Genomic DNA, 22,783 nt, shown 5'->3' on the forward strand with positions numbered 1-22,783 from the left:
CTTCCAGTGGATGCCGTAGGTCCAGGCCACATGCAGTGGCTCTCACTGCTGCCAGCTGCAGGCCTGCTTTGAAATCTGGGGTGAGTTCTGCCCCTCTCACTCACCCACAAACCCTGATGTCATGCACATGGAGTCTTCTGCTGCGGATGCAAGTAAATCTGCTCTCAGCAGGTGCTCCCACACAATTAGCAGAAACCAGACTAGGCAGAAATGCTGGGCTGACTGCCTGGTGCCTGGAGCTCCCTGAGGAGCTGGTGGGGACAGAATAGCTTCGTCCTGGGGACCACCTCCAGATCTTCCGGGCACACAGGCCATGCAGAGCTCCAGCCCAGCTGCCAGTTGCTGCCCCCACCTCCAGCTCCCCACCCCCAGGCATGCCAGCTGCTCGAAACCAGGGATTGGAGAGATGGATTCACTTGTCCCCCTGCCTCCTCCTCCTGTAACTGACCCGGTGCCTTGGAACATGCATTCCCAGCTTTGTGGACAATATTAGAAGGGCAAGGGAATTGTAGCTTCCTACTTGTAGCAGGGCCTCTGATAGGGTCTCTCTCTTTAAATTAATTAATGTTATTTTTGGTTGCACTGGGTCTTCGTTTTGGCGTGCAGGCTTTCTCTAGTTGCAGCAAGTGGGGGCTACTCTCTGTTGCGGTGTCCAGGCTTCTCATTGCAGTTGGTTCTCTTGTTGCAAAGCATGGGCTCTAGGTGCACAGGCTTAACTAGTTGCAGCACGCAGGCTCAGCAGTTGTGGTGCATGGGCTTAGTTGCTCCGCAGTGTGTGGAATCTTTCTGGACCATGGTCTGAACCCATGTCCCCTGTATTGGCAGATGGATTCTTATCCCCTGTCAGGGGAAGTCCTGATAGGGTCTCTTATATGTATAAGGTTGAGGTGTGAGTGGTCTCTTATGAGATTAGAGAGAGAATTTAATTAGGTGCTTTGGCAATAAAAAAAAACATGCCCACATAGTGCAGCTAGGGGAATTAGAATTATGTCTCTAGTGGCATGCTACAGAACTCAGTCCTCAGTTCAGTTTAGTCCCTCAGTCGTGTCCGACTTTGTGACCCCACGGACTGCAGCACGCCAAGCTCCCTGTCAATCGCCAACTCCTGGAGCTTGCTCAAACTGATGTCCATCAAGTCAGTGATGCCATCCAACCATCTTATCCTCTGTCATCCCCTTCTCACGCCTTCAGTCTTTCCCAGCATCAGGGTCTTTTCCAATGAGTCAGTTCTTCACATCAAATCGAGAAAGTATTGAAGTTTCAGCTTCAGCGTCAGTCCTTCCAATGAATATTCAGGACTAATTTCCTTTAGGATGGACTGGTTTGATCTCCTTGAAGTCTAAGGGACACTCAAGAGTCTTCTCCAACACCATACTTCAAAAGCATCAGTTCTTCGGTGCTCAGCATTCTTTATAGCCCAACTCTCACATCCATACATGACTACTGGAAAAACCCTGGCTTTGACTAGATGGACCTTTGTTGGCAAAGTAATGTCTCTGCTTTTTAATATGCTGTCTAGGTTGGTCATAGCTATTCCTTAGCAAGCTTAGCAAGCGTCTTTTAATTTCATAGCTTCAGTCACCATCTGCCTCAGCCATGTCCTATTCAACTTTTGCTTTAATTAGAAAATACAGAAGGCAGATTCATGAATGGGTGACAGCAGGCTTTGAAATGGGATGGCATGGCATTCAAATCTCAGTTTTTCCAGTTGGCTACGTGACCTTGGGAAAGTTACTTAATCTCCCTGAACCTGTTTCGTCCCTTATAACATTGTTATATGATTTAAGTGATAAAATGTAAGTGGCTGACGTACAGTAAGCAGTCAATAAATGGCAGGTACTTTATGTGTCACTCTGTGTGTTTTCAGTAAAAAAAAAAAAAAAAAGTATCCTCGATATGGGGAAGCTGAGGGAGAGAAGAACCTGCTGGCCATCAGGGCTGAGCAGGGACTGCCTGGAGGAGCCAAGGTGTGGTAGTGAGCCCCCCACCCCCACCCCCCGCCCTGTGCTGGAAACAGCAGGGCTGTTGCAGAAAGGAAGAGGCAGCAGCTTGGCGGCTGGGTTGTGGAATTCTGACTTCTGATCACTCACTAGGGAGACACAGAGCGTTTACCCTGACAGTAATTCCTGCTTACTTCTTCAACCGTGTTGCCACCTTGTTAAGAAGGCTGATTAGGTTGGAATAGGTCATGTGATCGAATTAATTTGTCTTGCTTGGGCTCTTCAAGACTCAAAGGATGAAGTGCAAATCCTTAGAGGCCAGTGCCTGGATGGCTTTTAATCAGGCTGATCAGACTTCAGCCCCAGGAAGTTTTAAAGGGAAAGAAATGAAAACAGGCCCCAGCAGAGAGCTCTTATTCCAGGAAATTCAAGAAACACTAGGCTCTGCTAATGCTCAGACTTTTTGCCCTGAATTGCTCAAGGGAAGGTCCTCCGCCCCTACCTTGGCAAAAGGGCACAGCAGAAGTGGACTTTCATTTGAAAGCACTATACAAATATGAAGCCAATTCATTACAATATTTCAGGACCCTCCTCTTAATCAGTGGTTTCCTGCAGCACATACACACTGGGACAGAGGGCAAGGGAAGACCTCCTGAAGGAGGCGGCACTTGATCTGGCTTTAGGAGAAAGGGTTTCAGCATGCAGAGATGTGTGTGAACCAAAATCCTTGTTCTGGAATCCTCATGTGGAAACAACTGCTCTGGCTCTAGAGGCAGGCACAGTACCTCCCCCACCCCAACTCCCTGCCCTCGGTGCTCTAGTAAGGACCACTTACTGCTGGCTGGCCCCTTTCGCCTAGGCTATGGGCAGTGGCCTCCTTGCCATAAAGTAAAGGCCACATTATCCTAAAAGCCAGGATCTGCTGGAGCATGAACTGAAGGGTGGAGCTCTGGGGTGAGGATCTCTGACAGTGGCATTCCTCTTTAAGCAGAGCATCTGGCCATCTCGATCCTCAACATGTCCAAGAGTTGGATGAGCTGGAAATCAATTTTGCTTGCTGCATATTTGATTTCCTAGGACCCACTTGCCATGCGAGGAGACATCGTCAGAACTGCAGGAAGGCATTGCCATGGAGACTAGAGGACTGGCTGAATCCAGGCAAAGCTCCTTCACCAGCCAGGGTCCCACCAGGTAAGTGACTGGTTTCTGCCCTCAGCTTGGGAATAAGGAGACAGAGGCAGAAAGAAGATAAGTCTTAGGAAGAAATGGTGATGAGGATGGGGTTGCAGATTTGGAGAATAAAGGGGCAGGAGAGGCAGTTCAGAGGTGTCCAGCCGAGAAAGCCATGTCCAGTTCAATGTGGGCAGCCAGGAGCCACCAGACAGAGGGAGAAGGTAAGGGAGACGGGGCCACCTGTACCAGATGGGGCTGAGGGAAGGTTTTACAGGGAAAGCTGGAGCTTAGATGCGCTCTAGGCATGCGGGCTGCCTGGGTTCAGGTGCCTGAGGCCTGGACCGGATCTGCTCCAAGACAGAGGTCAGTGCACATTGCAGAGGGACTTCTCCACAGGCCTGGAGACAAAACAAAAGTTTGTATGGACAGCAATTCATAGGACAAGGGTTGGGGAAAAAACCTAGGTTGTATCTGGGTGCTTGCTCCATTAAACTGGCTCTGAATTTTATCCCTATTTGGAAATTGTATTTTTTTTTTTACTGTTCCTCTGCTTACCAGTCATAACAAAGAGCTCTACATGGGGCAAAAGGAAAAATGAGCAGAAAAACTTGCTAAGGCCCCAGTGGAAGGATCATGCCTTTGATGGAGTCCAGGCATTAAAGTGACAAAGCCACAATGAAAATAGTATCCCTTATGGAGGAAGCTCCATCCCAGGTGGCAGAGGAAGGAGGAAGAAGCGGTTCTGGGGAGTGGGGGGCAGGGGTGGGGTCAAACCTGAGCCTGCCGCCTGCCGGGGGATCCTGTCCTGCCTGCATCACTGCCCCTGCCCCACCCTCTGGGAGGGGGCTTCCGCCTCCTTCTACTACGTCCTGGCTGCCCACCTGTATCCTTCCAGGTTGTCACGCCTCATCATCTCGCTCCGTGCCTGGAGCGCCAGGCACTTACACCAGGAGGACCAGAGGCCCGACTCTTTCCTGGAGCGTTTCCGCGGAGCTGAGCTCCAAGAGGTGTCTAGCCGAGAAAGCCATGTCCAGTTCAATGTGGGCAGCCAGGAGCCACCAGACAGAGGGAGAAGGTAAGGGAGAGGGGGCCACCTGTACCACATGGGGCTGGAAGCGCTTGCTGCTCGTGTGGGCCAGTGTGGATTAACCCAGCATGTGGCCTGGAACGTCGATGCCCAGGTATTCCCTGAAGAAAGGGTCTGTTCTGGGGTTAGACTGCATGCTCTAACCATCTCCATCAGACTTCAAGAAGCCCTGCAGGAGATGAAGCCCTTTAACCTGAGGCCCCAGCCTCAACTGAGCTCTGACCCTGTCCTCCGCAGAGCCCCCCTAGCACCCCCTGCTGCTGGTGTCTTCAGAATCGCACCTGCAGGACATTGGCCTCACCAGTCTCTCCATCAAAGGACCCTCATCCTACACTGCTCTGTGACCTCTCTTGCTAGAAAACTGAGGCTTTTGTACCACGAGCCTCGGGGAGTACCTACATAGTACCCACAATTTTATGGATGGGTATAGGTGCATTCTTCTGGGGAAAAGATCTGAAGGTTGGTTAGAACTTTCAAGGGGAACCTTCCAACCCCAGGTTAGGTTGAGAACAATGAGGGGACGATAGGTGGGCCTGGGGGGGATAGGGAGAGTGTTTGCTTTTCATTAGGAGAAGGGTCTGCAGAACAAGGGCTCTGAGCACCTTGCCTGGCCCCCTACCCAGCGGGGAGCTTGTGGCTGGTGCTGTGGGGTGCAGGCACGCAGAGAAGTTTGCAGGGGCTAGACTGATATCCCCTGCTCCCCCACCCCACACAGAGCTGCTGCCTCCCCTCTCCCTCCTCTCTAGTGCTCTTGAGAAGCACCCAGCTTCTGGTCAGTGGGAGACCACTGAGCCACCACGGATTGAATCAGGTGTCGATTAACAGCAGAAGGTCTCTTTAGGACCCTGTAGCAGTAGGAGAAGTAAGCCTGCGGGGGGAGCAGACCTCCTCTCAGCCTCACAAATGGGAGGACACTTGCTCAGAACCCACTTTAAGGGAAAGGGGGGCTTGGACAAGATCTCTAAGCTGAATTCTCTAGGTCATGTCAGGATTTAAAAGACATAAAAATAAGGGTGAAAAGAAGCATGGTTGTTGCAGAACCGACAGTCCCTATGTAATTTGATAGAGAAAATGCTGTTTTTGAGTTAAAGGAACAGAAAGGCTCAGATGTGGCACCTCAAACAGGCAGAGAAAGCCCCTGGGGACTGAAGGCTCTGAAGCTTTGGGGAAAACAGGATGGATCTTCTCAGAGCTTCAGCTTTATTTCCAGATTGGGGGTAGGGTGGGGTATATTTTTATTACAGGTTATGCAGTACATTGTGAAATGTGCGAGATACACAAGCATGCTTAAGATAAAATATGACAGTTCAAAGAAATGTCTTGCTAGTGACATTAGGAGGTCTGCACGAGTCTTCCCTGCTGAGGAAGGCATGAGAATTGCTGGCTGAGAGGCAGAGGTCCAGTGGAGCAGCGTTTCCGGGCTACTGTTTCACACGAGTTTGGACAACAAACCCTTGGTCTGCTGGGCTGTGAGAAGGGTGCTGTGGAGGGCCTGAGCGCTGGGACACGTGCAGGTTCCCAGAGCTGAGCATCCCTGTGAGGGAGCTCTAGGACCACAAGGCACACGTGCTGTTCACTGCTGAGCCAGAGAGGAGGGATGCAGGCCAAGGAAGAAGGGAACTTGGAGAAGCCGGGTAGGGCAAAGGTGGTGTGTGGCAGGGAGGTAGGGTGCAGGGAGCAGAGAAGGGGTAGGGAGGGAAGGAGGTTTGTTAGCAAGTCAACAAACTGGTTCAGTTCCTTTTGGGCAAGCAAAGACTTCCTTGGCTTAACTGATCAAACTGTCTTCTCTGCAACTTGAGATTCATGGAGACGAACACTAGACTGTGTCCATTTCCCTGTGTGACCAGATAAGTGGAGGGTTGAGCTAGGACCCCATCAGGGCCAGGCCCCAACTTGCCACCAATGCCTGGTTAACTCACTGGAAGGTTCAGAGTGGGCAGGTGAATGCAATGGTGCAGGATGGGAGCAGAGTAGTCAGGGAGGCTTCCTTGTGGAAGAAGACCTTGAATTTCCAAGGCCAAGTCCTATTAGCAAAGCAAAATGTATGCAGAAATGGGTCTTAGTTCTCCTACGGGTTGGGCCCAATGAGATTATGGGCACAGGGGTGTGGCAAACACATGCCACTGCACCCCAGACACCTAAACTTTTCTTTGTAATAGCACAGCTTTGATTTCTCGGGGGGTTTTCAGGTGATAAATTAATCCCCAAAAAAGCAATTAGAGCCACATTCTGAATGGAGGGAGGGAGGCATGGGCAGAAGTACCAAAAAAAGTATTTGGCCGGATGTTCGACATCAGAGGAGAGGTGCTAGAGTCAGTCTGGAGTGGCCCAGGCACTGGCTTTGGCCCGCAGACCTCCTGTCCTGTCACTGGTCTGCAGTGACCACAGACAGGCAAGCCGCCCTCCAGCCCTGTGAGGCCAGGCTGGCTTTCTTAAACCAGCTGTCACACACGTGAACTGGCAGTTGAGCTCACAAGGATCACGCCTTTTCCTAAAGAACACCATCAAGAACTGGCCAGTCCAGCTTTAAATAAACATCGCTGGGTGCAAAACCAATCCCCGCCTTCTACAAGATTCTCACATAGATCTGGGTAGTGGGCCCTGAAGTTTTAAGGTGAATGTTGGGGACCGGGGTGGGGAGGATGGGCTGAACCCTGGGGCAGCTCTGCCCTCAGTCTATTTTTTGCCCTAAGAATCGGAAGCGACCCCTGTGATGGGGTGTCTGAGGGAGGGGCCCTGTGAGAACCTCATCCCTGCCCACCCTCTAAAAGTGCTGCTGCTGCTGCTAACTCTGTCCACCTTGGCCCAAGGCGCTCAGCCTGTTCCCCCAGAAGCACCCGAGGGCGGGCACCATGCTGGGTGGCCTACGTGCCCTCCGTAGCGTCTGGTGCACTGCCTGGCATGTGCTAAAATGCAAGAGGAATTGAGGCCAGGGTGCTGGATGGGATTCAAAGAGGCACTCCCCATTTATTCAGAATCCTCACATTACCCAAGTGTCCATCCTCTCCTCTACTCTGAGGCATTCACCAGCACAAACTGGTCACACACACAAAAGAAGTTTGTCCCCAACGATAACAATTCCCTGTGTTAAAACTGCGTGGAAAGGCCCAGGAGACAGGGGATGGGAGTCCCAGAATAACTGCCGGAGGGCAAGGGGTCCCCAGCAAGTGGACCGAGTTCAGATTCTCTTTGCCTTCCCGCAGTGCCTGGCCCCTGGCCAGAAACAACACCAACACCTGCAACAACTCGGAGAAGGAGTGAGTACCTCTGCCCCCTCCCACTCCCCACCGCCGCCCTCCTCCTGTAGACACTCCAGCTGTGACTCCCTCCTTAGTCCTGCTGCTTCTGCCACACCCCCAGACCCTGCTAGAACCCTGCTCCTGGCATTGGAAACCCGTCCCCATGGACAAATGTGGGGAGGGACCTATTCGGTGAGACTTCCTTGGGCAGGTCCTCTTTTCTGTGTCTCGCACTGTTCTTATTTATAAAGCGAAGGAGTTGGATGGGTAAACATTTTCAGTGCCAGCACCCTCTGTTGCTATGTATCTGAAGGTGCAAAGCTGGAGTCCCTTTACTGAGCAGTGGATCTTCTCCTTCATGATAAGAATGTACTTTTCATTCTACGTCCTCAAGCTCCTGTGTGCCAGGGGAACGCTCTTGTCTTAAGGCTAATTTGGGCCTCTTTGGAGGATGTGATCAGGATGTAATCAGTGGAAAAAGGAAATTTAAATATTTCCAGAGAACAACCTCTTGAAACCCTGGCCCACTGCAATTGTTTCCTACCACCTGATGCTGAGCTGGCAGAGAAGTTTGATGTGTGATTCTGGCAATGCCATCCAAAAGCCCAAACAGGGAGTGTGTATGTGGTGGGGCCATTTACATGTGTGAACACATGCACATGTGTGCCCCATTCTCCAGCCTTCCTTTATGGAACACCATGGGGATAAGTAGGGAAGGGGGGGGTCTCAGTTGGAGCCTAGGAGGACAATATCAGCAAACAATGCCAATTTCTTGACTTCCAGTTGACAGAGAACTATGCCAAGGCTTTTTCTGATTATTTCCCTTTGTTCTGATAGAATTTTTGTTTCTGTTTTCCTCCTTGAACATTAGTTGCATTGGGTTTTTTGTTTTGTTTTTGTTGTCTTTTAAATTTATTTTTTTAATTGAAATAAGTTTACAATGTTGTGTTAATTTCTGGTATACAGCAGAGCGATTCAGTCTTATATATTTATATATTCTTTTTCAGACTCCTTTCCATTGTGGTTTATCACAGGAGATTGATTATAGGTTCCTGTTCTATGCAGTTGTTCTTTATCCATGCTATATATAATAGTTTACATCTGCTAATCCCAAACTCTTAATCCATTTCTCCCTTGAAGTGAAAACAAGAAGGGCTTCCCAGGTGGCTCAGACAGTAATAATGCCTACAATGCAAGAAATCCAGGTTCAGCCCCTGGATCGGGAAGATCCCCCTGGAGAAGGGAATAGCAACCCATTTCAGCATTCTTGCCTAGAGAATTCCATGGACAGAGGAGTCTGGTGGGCTGCAGTCTATGGGGTCACAAAGAGTTGACCTGATCTCAAACTCCTAATGCATTCCTCCCCCTCAGTTGCATTTTGTTTACATAAATTGGGACATCAAATCCAGAGACCCAAATGTCAGAAAAACAAAATGATTTAATATGCAAAATGATAGCTGTTTCGAAATGCTTGATGTCAAGGCAAACCTGACATCAAACACCCTTGAAAGTCCTGCAGTTGAGTAAAGGCTCAGGATACTGGACTGGGCGGAGGTCCTGTGGGTGGGTCTCCAGGCTTCTCCGACCTGGGGCTAGGATGTGGGCAAGGATGGGGGTGGGTGCAGTTGGCTGCATCAGGCTCTGATAAATCTTTTCAGATGGGCTCGTACCATGGGTCCAAGGACCAAAGGACAAAACAGGGAACTGTTCCCAAATGGGGCCACCTGGGCACAAAGATACAGAAGTAATTCTTATGGACACCTTCCCCCACTCTTCCACCACATTTATGGCATTTCGCTTAGTCCATGGCTTCTGAAATTTTCTTTCTCCTGATCAAATTGTTCTCAGTCAAAGCCACCATCGATTCGTAGCTCTGTGCAGGTCCCCTGGGTCAGTGCTGGTTGCATTCTGGGACACAGCTGGATGGCACGGGGTCTTCCCTAGGCCTCAGCAGGTTGGTAGCCAGAGGAAAGGCCAAAGCTTGTAACCCAGGCCACAAATCCTGAACAAGGGTGGCAGAGCCTGGTGTAATTAAACTCCCAGCAGGGCTGAGTGTGCCCAATAAGCTTGTGGGCAGCTCCCTCTGCTGGTGTTTTGGCATTAAGACTTAAGCTGCTGAAAGATCAGTAGATTCAGAACAGAGGATGGGGTGACTGACTGTCCTGGCTCTTCTCATTTACCAATTATAACTTTTTGTTTCTACTCAATTTATTAATATGCTCATTGTCAAAAACTTGGGACACAGAAAAGCACCCATGAATGGCACACAGCCACAAAAGTATACTCTATGTTAATAATTGAACCCCAGTATCAGAGAAGCCCCTCTTCACATATCGGCAAATATACCTCCAAGTTTTCTCTAGGTCTATGTATTGAGAATATAGATGGGTAGATAAATAGATACATACATACATACATACATGCTAAGTCGCTTCACTCATGTCTGACTCTTTGTGACCCCATGGACTGGCTCCCCGATTCTCCAGGCAAGAATACTGGCATGGATTGCCTTTTCCCTCTCCAGGGGATCTTCCCAAACCAGGGATCAAACCCACATCTCTTATAAATCCTGCATTGGCAGGCAGGTTCTTTACCGCTAGCACCACATACATGCAATACATTTAATATATATACTAGTTAAGAGCATTTGTATCCCAACTCAGCTACCTAAGAGCTTTGTGACCTTGGGCAAGTTACCTGACCTCTCTGTGCATCAGCTTCCTGACATTACTATTATTGAAATCAGTAAGCTCGCTTCACCCCAACGTGCTGGAAAGATGAGTTTCCTGCACCACGCCCTCTCCTTCGGTCACTGCGGCCTGCCCTCTCCCCATGGTATATGAAAATTGCTAAGTGTCACCCTGTGTCATCCAGTGACAAGGCGAAAAAGGAGGAGAAAGAGAAAAAGGAAGAGAAAAAGGAGAACCCCAAGAAAGAGGAGTAAGTACGAAGAGAAACTGCCCCCAAAGAGGGGAAGTTCTGGGGTCACAGCACGCCCGGTCCCTCCCCAGGGAGGAGAGAGAGGCTGACTCCGTGGGGCCTCAGGGTCAGCCCTAGAGAGGGGGCTGCTTAGGGCTATGGAAAAGGACTTGGTCTCAGGCAGGGATCAGGCCTGCTGAGACCATGTGTGGGTTTCATTCTGCAGGGAAAGTCGGGGACCTCAGAGTGGGGCTTGTAGGTAGGCAGGGTGGTCTGCAGCCCTGGGTGGGCAGCTGGGGGCTTCCCTGGGAGCCTGCTCTGGTGCCCTCTTCTGGGGCATTCTGTTTGCCCACCGTGTCATCTTCACAGCTGGGGTATGTGGAGCCCCTCTCCCGGTCACTAGAAAATACTATGTTCACAAACTAATTCAAACCCAGTGATGATGAGTGTTGCTGGTTGGGAATGTCCAAAGCCCTGTCAGTGAGAAACTGATCTTGCATTTGATAAGTTGAGGTGCAACCAGAAAGGCAACCCAGGGTGTCCTCTGGGGCACAGGAGCAGCTCTGCAGGCCTAGTGGGCATGGTGGGGAGTTGGCATGGGGGAGGAGACAGGTGGACCCAAAGAAAAGATCTCCAGTACCACCTATAAATTCTAACCCTCCAAAAATCCTGAAAATGAAAGTAGAAAGCACCCTAAGCTATTTCTTCCACTCAGTCTTGGCTGACATAACTGCAGTGATTCCCAGGTTGGTGGTTTTCAGTGGGAGGCAGGACCCCAGTGCTCGGAAGTGAGGCTTTAGAACATCTGCACAAATGCAGTTAGTGAAGTGGACAGAGCACCTTCCTAAAGGGGACCCCCGGGATCCCAAGGTCAGTCCAGAGAGGAGCTGCCTCAGAACCACCTGGGGCAAGGGTCAAATGCACATTTCCAGACCCCAGCCCAGGAGGGGTCTGGGTGGGCCTGGGAACTTGCATTTTCCCAAAGCTTCCCTGAGGTGGTTCCAACATCACGGTGCTCCACTTTCCTCCCTGGCACTCTGGAGTGCGTGGATGATACCACAGGGCACGTGGGAATGTCATCACCATGGTTTTAGAGTTACCGTGGCTTCCTGGGGGTGGAAGAGAAGGCCCTCTACAGGGACACCCACATGACCCCTGCTGAGATAGATAGGACCCTATCTGGGAAGTCATCTCTTCCGCTGCAGCCCACAGCTGCCCTGGGGTCTGTAAGCTAGACCAGGTCTCTAAACCCCTCCAGAGCTGCAGACTTCCAACACACTGTGCTGTTTGTGTGGGCGTTCCCAGGAAGAAGAAGGACAGCGTTGTTATGGACCCTTCCAGCAACATGTACTACCACTGGCTGACTGTCATCGCCGTGCCTGTCTTCTACAACTGGTGTCTGCTCGTGTGCAGGTAGCCGGGAGGGGCGGCTAGGGACAGAGCTCTGAGCGCCCGGTGGCTGCCCTCCGGCTGTGTGTGCCTCAGGCTCTCTGTCCACAGTCACTCAGTAGTATCCGACTCTTTGTGACCCCATGGGCTGTAGCCCACCAGGCTCCTCTGTCCATGGAATTCTCCCTGCAAGAATACTGGAGTGGGCTGCCATGCCGCACTCCAGGGCTCTGTCCATAAGGAAGGGCTTAAAGAGGGAGCACCGGTGGGGACCTGTGTTTGAGATCAAAGCAAAGGGCCTGGCACCCTGGAGCCTTCCTAATTGAGTCACAGGAGGAAGATGCAAGAGTGAGTTATTGCTCTCCTGAGGGGAAGTGGGAGGGGTGGGCCACTCCTGAGCTGACCTGCAGGACGGGGCTGTAGGTAACAGGTGGTGTTCTCTGCTGGCTGTGGTCTTTGGGCTTTCTTGTTTGTTTTCTATTAATTCTTATTGGCATATATTATATTTACAATGTTGTGTTAGTTTCAGGGGTTCAGCAAAGTGAGTCTGTTACATATATACATATATCTACTGATTTTTAGTTTGTTTTCCTGTGTAAGTCATACAGAGAGTTGCCTGAGCTATACTATAAGTCTTCATTAGTTGTCTTATTAGTTATTTTATATATAGCAGTGTGTATATGTCAATCCCAGTCTGGACCAACCTCACCCACCAGGGGGCAGACACCAGAGGGGGCCTTTGGGCTTTCTGAGCCGTTTGGGATGCATGGTGAGCTACTATTTTGTGGGGGGAGATGTGACTTGTTCCATTGTTAATCTCTAGAAGTTGTTGTATCTTTGTTGTTTCTTTGGCCCCAGAAAGGGCAGGTTCTCAGCCCCTTCATCTGACTCTACCACTGAGGCCTGGAAAAACTGCCCCATCTCCAGTGTGGGGAAGGGGCCATCATATCACTTACTGTCAGGAGGCAACAGGGCCCACTCTTTGGGGTCAGTCTCAGGTCTTCTTAGGAGCTCTATGACCTCGAGGCAGAAAAGCTTCTGAGCGCCCGGGCCCCTCATCGAGGCCGGGGTGAGCTGCTGGGGTACAGCCCTGCAGGCCGGGCTGTTGGGGGGATGAACTGAGCCCCAGTTTGTAGCACAGCGCTGCTGCCCACCCTGGGCCCTCCCCCACATGGCCCTTCTTGCACTTTTTTAGGGCCTGTTTCGATGAGCTCCAGTCCGAGCACCTGATGCTTTGGCTGGTCCTGGACTACTCAGCAGACATCCTCTATGGCATGGATATGCTGGTCCGAGCCCGGACAGGTGAGTGGGCCCGGGCCCCATGTCCTAGATCCCACAGCATGCAGCAGTGGGGGTGTGGGGGTGGGGCCTGGGGCCTGTGGGCAGGTTCAGGGAGATCCAGAACAGTCGCCCTTGGGGTTCCTCTTCGTGGACAGTCAGAAGAGCCAGGGTATGTTACCCATGGCTTTCAGAGTAGGTGAAATATACAGAGAACTAAAATCTGAAATAGGGCCTAGGAGGGTGTGATTTCCTTCAGATTAAGACAGCCTGTGAGCTGCGATCCTCTGCCAGAGTGCTTGTGCAGCAACAGCATACAAAGGATCTATAGGGAACGAACGGAGAAGGCAATGGCACCCCACTCCAGTACTCTTGCCTGGAAAATCCCATGGACAGAGAAGCCTGGTAGGCTGCAGTCCATGGGGTCGCTAAGAGTTGGGCATGACTGAGTGATTTCACTTTCACTTTTCACTTTCATGCATTGGAGAAGGAAATGGCAATCCACTCCAGTGTTCTTGCCTGGAGAATCCCAGGGACAGAGGAGCCTAGTGGGCTGCTGTCTATGGGGTCGCACAGAGTCGGACACGACTGAAGCGACTTAGCAGCAGCAGCAGCAGCATAGGAAATGAAAAATAACTATCCCCATATGCAGACCACCTGAGCCACACCTCCAGCCCAACCCACAGGTCCACCCCCACCCCCACCCCCACCCCACTTAAGAAACCAGCCCCGCCTCTGGGAGCGAGCAAGGACGCCCGTGACTTGTCTCACTGCCTAGTGCTGCTGCTGCCCGAGCCCCAGTAAAGCCTTGCCTGAATTCCTGGTCTGGTCTCTCACCAGTTTCTGCTGATTAAAGAGTCCAAAGACCCCCAGTCAGTAACAAAACCACCTCTAGCTGTGAGCCAGGCCTAAAGCCCCACCCATGCCTCAGTCTCCAAGCTGTGCATCCTTGAGGATCCTCTTTCTGATTTGCACAAAGACATCACATAAGCTGCCAGAGGCCCTGCCTGTCACTTCCAAGGTTTTTAAACTAAAAACTGTGCCGTGGTTGTGGATACAAACACCACCAGATCACCACACAACCTTGGGCAGCTTTATAATACACAAAGCATTCCAAGCACGTCTTGTTTTCTTGTGAGAACTGCTGCAGGAGACAAGAAGCACGGGCTGGATTATCTCCATCTTACTGCTTTAGAAACCAGGGCCCAGAAGCGCTGAGTGACCGGCCTGGGATCCTAACTCCCTGACCAGGGATGGAACCCACATCGCCTTCATTGGAAGGTGAAGTCTTAACCACTGGACCACCAGGGAGTTCCCACGGGCAAGATCATGCCCCATTAGTAACTGGTAAAGCCAATTTGCTAGGCCATGACCAATGTTTTTAAAGTTGTTATTGTTGATATTTTCAAACATATACAAAACTGAGAGAGCACTATTATGAATCCCCCTGTACCCTCATCCAGCTCCAACTGTTATCAACACTTTGCTAATTTTGGTTCATTTATCCTCCCACACCCTGTTCTTGGATGGAGGTTTTTTTAAAGTGAATCTCAGACAGTAACCATGTTAGCATGTAGCTTTAACCAGGACCCATTCTTTAAAATATAACTTCCATTTATCTCTTAAAATTTAATAATCTTTCTTCACTACTATCAAATACCCAATCCACATTCAAATTTACCTAACTGATCTGTATTTTTAACTGAATAAAATAGATTAGATGATCTGATAGGAAATACCAGAGCACGTTTCCTGTAATAATAGTGAGTATGGTTTTTGGAAATGGTTTCTGTTATGTATATATAACACCACATCTTGTGTAGTCACAAGGTAAAATATCTTTCTGTGGGCCGTGACCATAAGCACGCAGCCTCTCTGATGCCCGCGTGGTCTGTCTCCTTCCTCAGGCTTCCTGGAGCAAGGCCTGATGGTCATGGACGCCAGCCGTCTGTGGAAGCACTACACACAGACCTTGCACTTCAAGCTGGACGTGTTGTCCCTGGCCCCCACAGACCTGGCTTATTTTAAGCTGGGCATGAACTACCCAGAACTGAGGTTCAACCGCCTCCTGAAGTTGGCCCGGCTCTTCGAATTCTTTGACCGCACGGAGACAAGGACCAACTACCCCAACATGTTCAGGATTGGGAACTTGGTCTTGTACATCCTCATCATCATCCACTGGAACGCCTGCATCTACTTTGCCATTTCCAAGTTCATTGGTTTCGGGACCGACTCCTGGGTCTACCCAAACATCTCCAACCCAGAGTATGGGCGCCTCTCCAGAAAGTACATTTACAGTCTCTACTGGTCCACCTTGACCCTGACCACCATTGGGGAGACCCCGCCCCCCGTAAAAGACGAGGAATATCTCTTTGTGGTCATCGACTTCCTGGTGGGCGTCCTGATTTTTGCCACCATCGTGGGCAACGTGGGCTCCATGATCTCAAACATGAACGCTTCACGCGCCGAGTTCCAGGCCAAGATCGATTCCATCAAGCAGTACATGCAGTTCCGCAAGGTGACCAAGGACTTGGAGACACGGGTGATCCGCTGGTTCGACTACCTGTGGGCCAACAAGAAGACAGTGGATGAGAAGGAGGTGCTCAAGAGCCTCCCCGACAAGCTGAAGGCCGAGATCGCCATCAACGTGCACCTGGACACCCTGAGGAAGGTCCGAATCTTCCAGGACTGCGAGGCGGGGCTGCTGGTGGAGCTGGTGCTGAAGCTGCGGCCGGCAGTGTTCAGCCCCGGGGACTACATCTGCAAGAAGGGGGACATCGGGAGGGAGATGTACATTATCAAGGAGGGCAAGCTGGCCGTGGTGGCCGAGGACGGCATCACCCAGTTCGTGGTCCTCGGCGACGGGAGTTATTTCGGGGAGATCAGCATCTTGAACATCAAGGGGAGCAAGTCCGGGAACCGCCGCACGGCCAACATCAGGAGCATCGGCTACTCGGACCTGTTCTGCCTCTCCAAGGACGACCTGATGGAGGCGCTCACCGAGTACCCCGAGGCCAAGAAGGCGCTGGAGGAGAAAGGGCGGCAGATCCTCATGAAGGACAACCTGATCGACGAGGAGCTGGCCAAGGCCGGGGCAGACCCCAAGGACATCGAGGAGAAGGTGGAGCACCTCGAGACCTCCCTGGACTCCCTGCAGACCAGGTTTGCGCGGCTCCTGGCTGAGTACAACGCCACCCAGATGAAGGTGAAGCAGCGGCTCAGCCAGTTGGAAAGCCAGGTGAAGATGGGCCTCCCGCCTGATGGCGATGCTCCGCAAACTGAGGCCAGTCAGCCCTGAAGACACAGGTGCCCTCTCCTGCCTCCCCGGGGCGGCGGTCAGTGCGACGCTGCGCCGCACGGGGCTCGGCCGGGACCGAATTCTAGCTTTCCCCACCCTCTGTGCGCTGCGTGGCCTTGGGAGAGAGCCTTGGTTTCCCTCATCTAGATAACGGGAGTCTTTATGTCTGTCCCAGTTAAGTGACAGGTTGCTGTGAGCTCCACAAGAAACGCTTCCTGAGGCAGGGTTTTGTTAAGTGTGAGATGTTTCTAGGCCAAGAGTATAAAAATGTGAGCACAGAAGTTTTTTTTTTTAATCCGTGGGGAATATTTAGACTCCTGAACTTCATTTTTTTGTAAATGGGAGGTTATTTACTTACCCATCCCTCCTGCCCCTCACTCCACCACCTCCTGATGAGGGAGTGATAACAGAAGCTGAGAGTACCAGCGGTAACTCGAATTGGATACATGAAACAGCTTGGGCATATTTCTGACTTGGGTATCTCCTCGTGTGCTCTTTGATGCCGTGACAGGCACAAAGAATGAAGCCAGGTCACCCCAGCTGAGGCCATTTCAAGTCTGAGAAGCAAATCCAGGTGCCCTGCCATCAACTCCTGTGAAACCAGAATCTGTTTCCTGGCAAAAAGCATCTCCATTAGGGAAAGGGACATCTCCTAACTCCCCAACAGGCTTCAAAGACAGGCTCTGTCCCAGTCCCTGAGTCGGAGTCCTGAGGCAGCCTGTTCTGGCCTGGAGGGGAGAGTCGTGTTGAGGGGAAGTTTCCCGGGTTGGAGGTCGGAATGGGGTCCTAAGGTAAACAAGCTGACCACTAGGACTTTCAAGAGACGAGACCGTTAGGCCATGTCTTTCCCTGCACCCTGGAACAGGAAGCCTCACTCTCCCTTGGAATTACATCTTGAGGCAAAGCTGTTAGACAAAAACGTGCAGAGTGTCGACCTGGCTCTTTTTGTTTAATCAGTATATAATATTACATTAAGATTTTAGAAGGTATCTATATAGATTTGGGTTCTATGACTGAATTATTACCTTAATGGTCCATTCTCTGCTTCATACACATTGTAAATTACCCAACTCTCCTGATGCAGAGAAGCCGTATATGCAGGCTTTCTGGCTCCCCTCTCCAATCTCATCTCCCTTTCTTCCTTCCTTCCTTCTCTTCTCTTCCTCCTCTTCTTCTTTCTTCCTATGCTCTTTTCTTCTCAGACAAGATGCCCCATGCCCTTTGGAAACCTTGACATCTCTGTGGTCTAAATTATAATCCATATGCTACATAACTGGGCCCTAATGTAGTTCATACAAAAGGTGCTGCCTTTTCAAGTATGCATTTTGGATTTACATGGGTCTGTTCTGGTTTCTACTATGGATCATTTGACCATTTTAACTTTTTAGAAGAAATTTCAAAGAACTATTAAAGAAAGATGTGATCCAAGCTCTTATCATCAGCACAATGTAACTAGCAACGTGTTACCAAAATGCACGTATTTTAAAAGCCTTAACTATTAATTTTGCCTACATTCATATTTACACAGGAAAAATAGAGACCTGGATTTAAAAAAACACCGAACGGCTCCTGCTTCATGTTTTATCATAAGGGAAAACTCACGTGGTCACATATCTTGGGGTATGCTTCCAGGGCAATGAGCCTGGCTTCCCCAAAGGAACGGGCACTGGTGAGCAGGTTTCACACAGGCACCGTGTGAGGGGATGTGTACAAAAATCAGGCACAGAAAGGCAGACAAGGCTGCGGCACTCGTCAGAGTGAGCAACTCCAAGCATTCGGTTACATAAAAGATATGTCCCAGGCGGGATGCTAAGCCCATTGGCACTGTTTGCCCCAGGCCACCATGGGGGTGGTGGTGGGCAGTCTAGGAAGGCATGGATGTTCAGGAAGCCAGGTAAGCATTTCCCCAGATTTGTCCAGTGCTTACGCCCAAGAAGTTTGGGTAGTAAGTTAGAATATGGGCTTCGGTGTGAGGGGGTTGGGACTGCTCTTGTTCAAGTCACGACTGCCCCTCAGGCAGGTTATTTGACCTCACTATACCTGGCTTTCCTCACCCAAAAAATGGGAACTACGTTGCCCACCTCGCAGAGTTGTTGTGAACAAACTTTAAACTTATACAGTATAATGAGGATGGCCCTTCAACCTCTTGGGTGCAGAAAATGTCACATTATTGTCCTGGAGGGAGAAATGAACACAGTTTCATCTAGTTAGCCCTTGGGTGCTGAGGTTGCTGGGAAGTTGAGTCTTGGATTGTTTTTAGGACTTCCATTCACTGTCTTGGAACCTGAGAAAGGGCTTGTGGGCTCCCAGCCCATCCCGTGTGCTGCAGGCAGGCCCTCCCTCTGCACCGGGTCCAGCACGGGGGTCCACACCGGGAGATAGCTTCTCTTTGTGCCTTCTCTGGGAATCTAAACTCATGGAGGGGTGTTTGTGTGTATGTGTTTGTGTGTGTATCTGTTGGTCTCAGGAAAAGCAGTCTCCGAGACAAGAAAGGAAGAAAACACTGGTGAGCACCCCTCGACGTTCAGACTGATTGCAGGCTCCCTGGCAGAACCCTGGGGAGGGAGGAGCTGGTCAGACCTTGGATGAGCAGGCTGGAGCTTTGGGTCTGAGGAACCCAGCCTGGTAAAGGTTCCGATACCTCAAACTTGGGAAGTCCCAAATCTTCTAGACCTCAAAGAACCACAATGAGCTGGGCACAGTATATCTTGGCAGTAACCAGTATAAAGAGCAACTGAAATTATTGGTAACTCAACTGGTTCAATATGAGAGAAGCCTGCTCCATCCCCCTGAAGCACTAGCCCTCAAATTTCTGCTGCTACCAACGCCCTAAGTTAGGCAGGGCCAGAGACCTATTGTAACTTTGTTAAGCAAACTCTGGTCTCTCTAGAACCCTTCTGCCAGAGTTCTGTTAAATGGAAGCCAAGGCAGCTTCCTTTTCTGGGTCTGGGAGCCCAGAAAATACCCCAAGGAAGGAAATGCAAAATGAAAACCGTGAGGAATAAAATGGAGAAGAAAAATGCTTTTCTGAAGTGCAGGGAGTGGTTTTGCCTAGTGAAGTTGACAACTCATACCTGTGATGTGGCAACCCTACTTCTGGCTCCATATTACAGGAAAGCTTCCATATGTGTATACCCAGAGACATACACAAATGTTTACTACAGCATTATTTTAATTAAAAAAAAAAACGAAAATAACTGAAATACCAGAATCTAAGAACATCTTTGTAGCCCACAGTTATTAGATGAGGGAGGGTGGGGAGCCTCTCTCCTTTTAATTAAAACTGGAAACATCCTGCAATCTCAGTCCTAAACTATGCCTTGGGACTGTATCATGGATCCAGACCTCCGTTATGGACCGAGACCTGACCTTGGTCGTGGATGATGTGTCTGCACCTCGGATCTTAACAGAGATGTTGGACATGGATCTTGGATCTACACATGTCTACTTTTTTCGACATGATGGTGGAAATGAAAGTCAGGGTCAGGAGAAGGTTGGAGTGCGGGTGATGGCAATTGTAACCTTGAGAGTGAGACTGAGGGTGTCAGGGTGAATGAATAGAAGCTGATGAGTCTGGGCGAGAGGAGGTGGGACTGAGGTGTGGAGTAGGAGTGAACGCAACGCAGGAGTGAGGGCCAGCCTGAGGGGGAGAGTGAAGCTGGACCTGACAGTGAGCGTGACATGGAGCTTGAGGACGAGGACTGGGGTGAGAGTGAAGATGAGGGACGCGGCGACTGAGTCCTGAGCCTAGACCTGGACCTCGAGCCTACACTTGGACAGCGGACCTCCATCTTTGACCTGGATTTGTCCAAGTCCTTACAGTCCACTAGACCAGCCAGCGGCCAAGACAGAAGAAAGCTAACATTATTCATTGTTATAATTATGTTTTCTTCATCCAGCCCAATGAGAATTATGGCTTCAATGTTAAAAATAATCAGTATTTTAACTGTAGGTCCATTTTGAGGTCCTTGGTCCTGGGTATTGGTTCCTCCCCACATCCCCAACATTCTATATTGAAAATTTTCAAACATGTAGCAAAATAGAAATAATTATGTGGTTAAACAACAATATATCCACCACCTAGATTCTACCATTTATATTTTACTGTACTTATTACTGTCCATCTATCCATTCTTCTATCCGTCCATTAATGTGCCTAATTTTAAAATACATTTCAGAGTAAATTGTGGCTGCCATTATTCCTCCCAAATACTTCAACATGTGTATCATTAGAGTTTTGTGCTTACAGGTTTTTTTCTACTGAGACAAAATGCACATGTGAACTATGAGGTACGCAGTAAGTGCATGTCCTCTGAGCGCTGAGCATTGTATACCCTGCAACCGATGTAGAACATTACCAACACTCTGGAAAGTTCCACATTCTCCTTCTCAGGCAAGCTCCATTCCGCTTTCAGAGGCAACCACCATTCTGAGTTGTTTCCATCATAGACTGATGGTTTTTGAAAATAACAGAGACTTCCCTGGCAGCCCAGTGGCTGAGACTTCTCTTTCCAATGAGGGGGTGTGGGTTCAATCTTTGGTCGAGGAGCTAAGCTCTCACATGCCACTTGGTCAATAAACCAAAATATGAAACAGAAACAATACTGTAATAAATTCAATAGTGACTTTAAAAATGGTGTATGTCAAAAAAAAGCTTAAAAATAATAAAAATATCTAACAAAAGTTTTATACTAACCTTTTGTAATATATGGAGCCCATGTATCAGTGGTCATGGCTCTGAGTGGCTTTTTGTGAATGGTGATGGGAAGTGATACACAGGACGGCTCGGGCCCTAATGGCTCAGTAAGAGGATCTTGCATTGCTGATGTTGTTGTTCAGTCACTCAGTCGTGTCCAACTCTTTGCAAACACATGGACTGCAGCACGCCAGGCTTTCCTGTCCTTCACTGTTTCCTGGAGTTTGCTCAAACTCATGTCCATTGAGTCAGTGATGCCATCCAACCATCTCATCCTCTGTCGTCCCCTTTTCCTCCTGCCTTCAATCTTTCCCAGCATCAGGGCCTTTTCCAAAGAGTCCACTCTTTGCATCAGGTGTATTGGAGTTTCAGCTTCAGCATCAGTCCTTCCAATGATTATTTAGGACTGATCTCCTTTAGGATGGACTGGTTGGATCTCCTTGCAGTCCAAGGGACTCTCAAGACTCTTCTCCAACACCACAGTTCAAAAGCATCAGTTCTTCGGTGCTCAGCTTTCTTTATAGTCCAGCTCTCACATCCATACATGACTACTGGAAAAACCATAGCTTTGACTAGACAGACCTTTGTCGGCTAAGTAATGTCTCTGCTTTTTAACATGCTGTCTAGGTTTGTCATAGCTTTTCTTCCAAGGAGCAAGCATCTTTTTAATTTCATGGTTTCAGTCTCCATTCACAGCGATTTTGGAGCCCAAGAAAATAAAGTCTTCCATTGTTTCCCCATCTATTTGCTATTAAGTGATGGAAACACGTGCTGTGATCTTAGTTTTTTGAATGTTGAGTGTCAAGCCAGCTTTTTCACTCTCCTCTTTCACCTTCATCAAGCGGCTCTTCAGTGCCTCTTTGCTTTCTGCATTAGGGAGATATCATCTGCATATCTGAGTTTATTGGTATATCTCCCAGAATCTTGATTCCAGCTTCATCCAGCCTGGCATTTCGCATGATGTACTCTGCATATAAGTTAAATAAGCAGGGTGATGATATACAACCTTGACGTACTCCTTTCCCAATTTGGTATCAGTCTGCTGTTCCATGTCTGATTCTGTTGCTTCTTGACCTGCATACAGATTTCTCAGGAAGCAGGTAAGGTGGTCTGATATTTCCATCTCCTTAAAGAATTTTCCACATTTTGTTGTGATCCACAGAGTCAAAGGCTTTAGCGTAGTGAATGAAGCAGAAGTAGATATTTTTCTGAAATTCTTTTGCTTTTTCTATGATCCAACGGCTTTGCTGATGAGTGCCCCAGAATCCAGGAATGGGAGCCGGCTTAGGACCAGAAAGTACCAATTCGCCTTGGGCAGGCATCGAGCTGGTATTTCACAGACCCAGGCTCTAGTCAGCTAAGCTAACAGGAAGAGACTTAGAGACATGTGCATTAATACTCCCTGACACGTGGAAGGCACCTGCTTGGTGTCTGGTACAATGTCAGATGCTCTGCATTTTTCTATTCAACACTTGGAGGCAAGTATTAGAATCTCCCTCCTGCAAATTTGGAAACTAAGACTCAGAAAATGTAAATGTCACACCTGGTGTCAAATCAATTGAGATAGAGAAAAAAGCACCAAATGTTAATTAGTGAATACATCAGAGGATAAACATTTTTTAGTATATATTTTGTGGTCAATTTTGGATTCATGGATTTTTTTCTTAGCAGTGATAGCATGCCTGCTAACAAAAATGAAGTTAAATGCAGCCCAACAAAAACCGGAACTAAAGAGAGCCTCACAATCTCTTAATGATTTACTAG

At 49.3% G+C, this 22,783-nt stretch overlaps 1 protein-coding gene across 1 annotated transcript in view; it reads left to right on the forward strand.

Annotated features, from left to right (window-relative positions):
* The window catches only part of CNGA3 (cyclic nucleotide gated channel alpha 3), a 37,767-nt gene extending 19,886 nt beyond the window's left edge, over nt 1-17,881 (forward strand). Inside the window, exons 3-9 of the mRNA XM_027554639.1 lie at nt 3,018-3,131; nt 4,009-4,188; nt 7,404-7,457; nt 10,314-10,379; nt 11,664-11,771; nt 12,943-13,049; nt 14,933-17,881. Of these exons, the coding sequence (XP_027410440.1) occupies nt 3,018-3,131; nt 4,009-4,188; nt 7,404-7,457; nt 10,314-10,379; nt 11,664-11,771; nt 12,943-13,049; nt 14,933-16,323 (2,020 nt within the window). The 3' untranslated portion in view covers nt 16,324-17,881. The remainder of the gene's footprint in view (nt 1-3,017; nt 3,132-4,008; nt 4,189-7,403; nt 7,458-10,313; nt 10,380-11,663; nt 11,772-12,942; nt 13,050-14,932) is intronic.
* The last annotated feature ends 4,902 nt before the right edge of the window (nt 17,882-22,783 follow it).

The sequence above is a fragment of the Bos indicus x Bos taurus genome, chromosome 11 (genome assembly GCF_003369695.1).
Source record: "Bos indicus x Bos taurus breed Angus x Brahman F1 hybrid chromosome 11, Bos_hybrid_MaternalHap_v2.0, whole genome shotgun sequence".
Taxonomy (NCBI): Eukaryota; Metazoa; Chordata; class Mammalia; order Artiodactyla; family Bovidae; genus Bos; species Bos indicus x Bos taurus.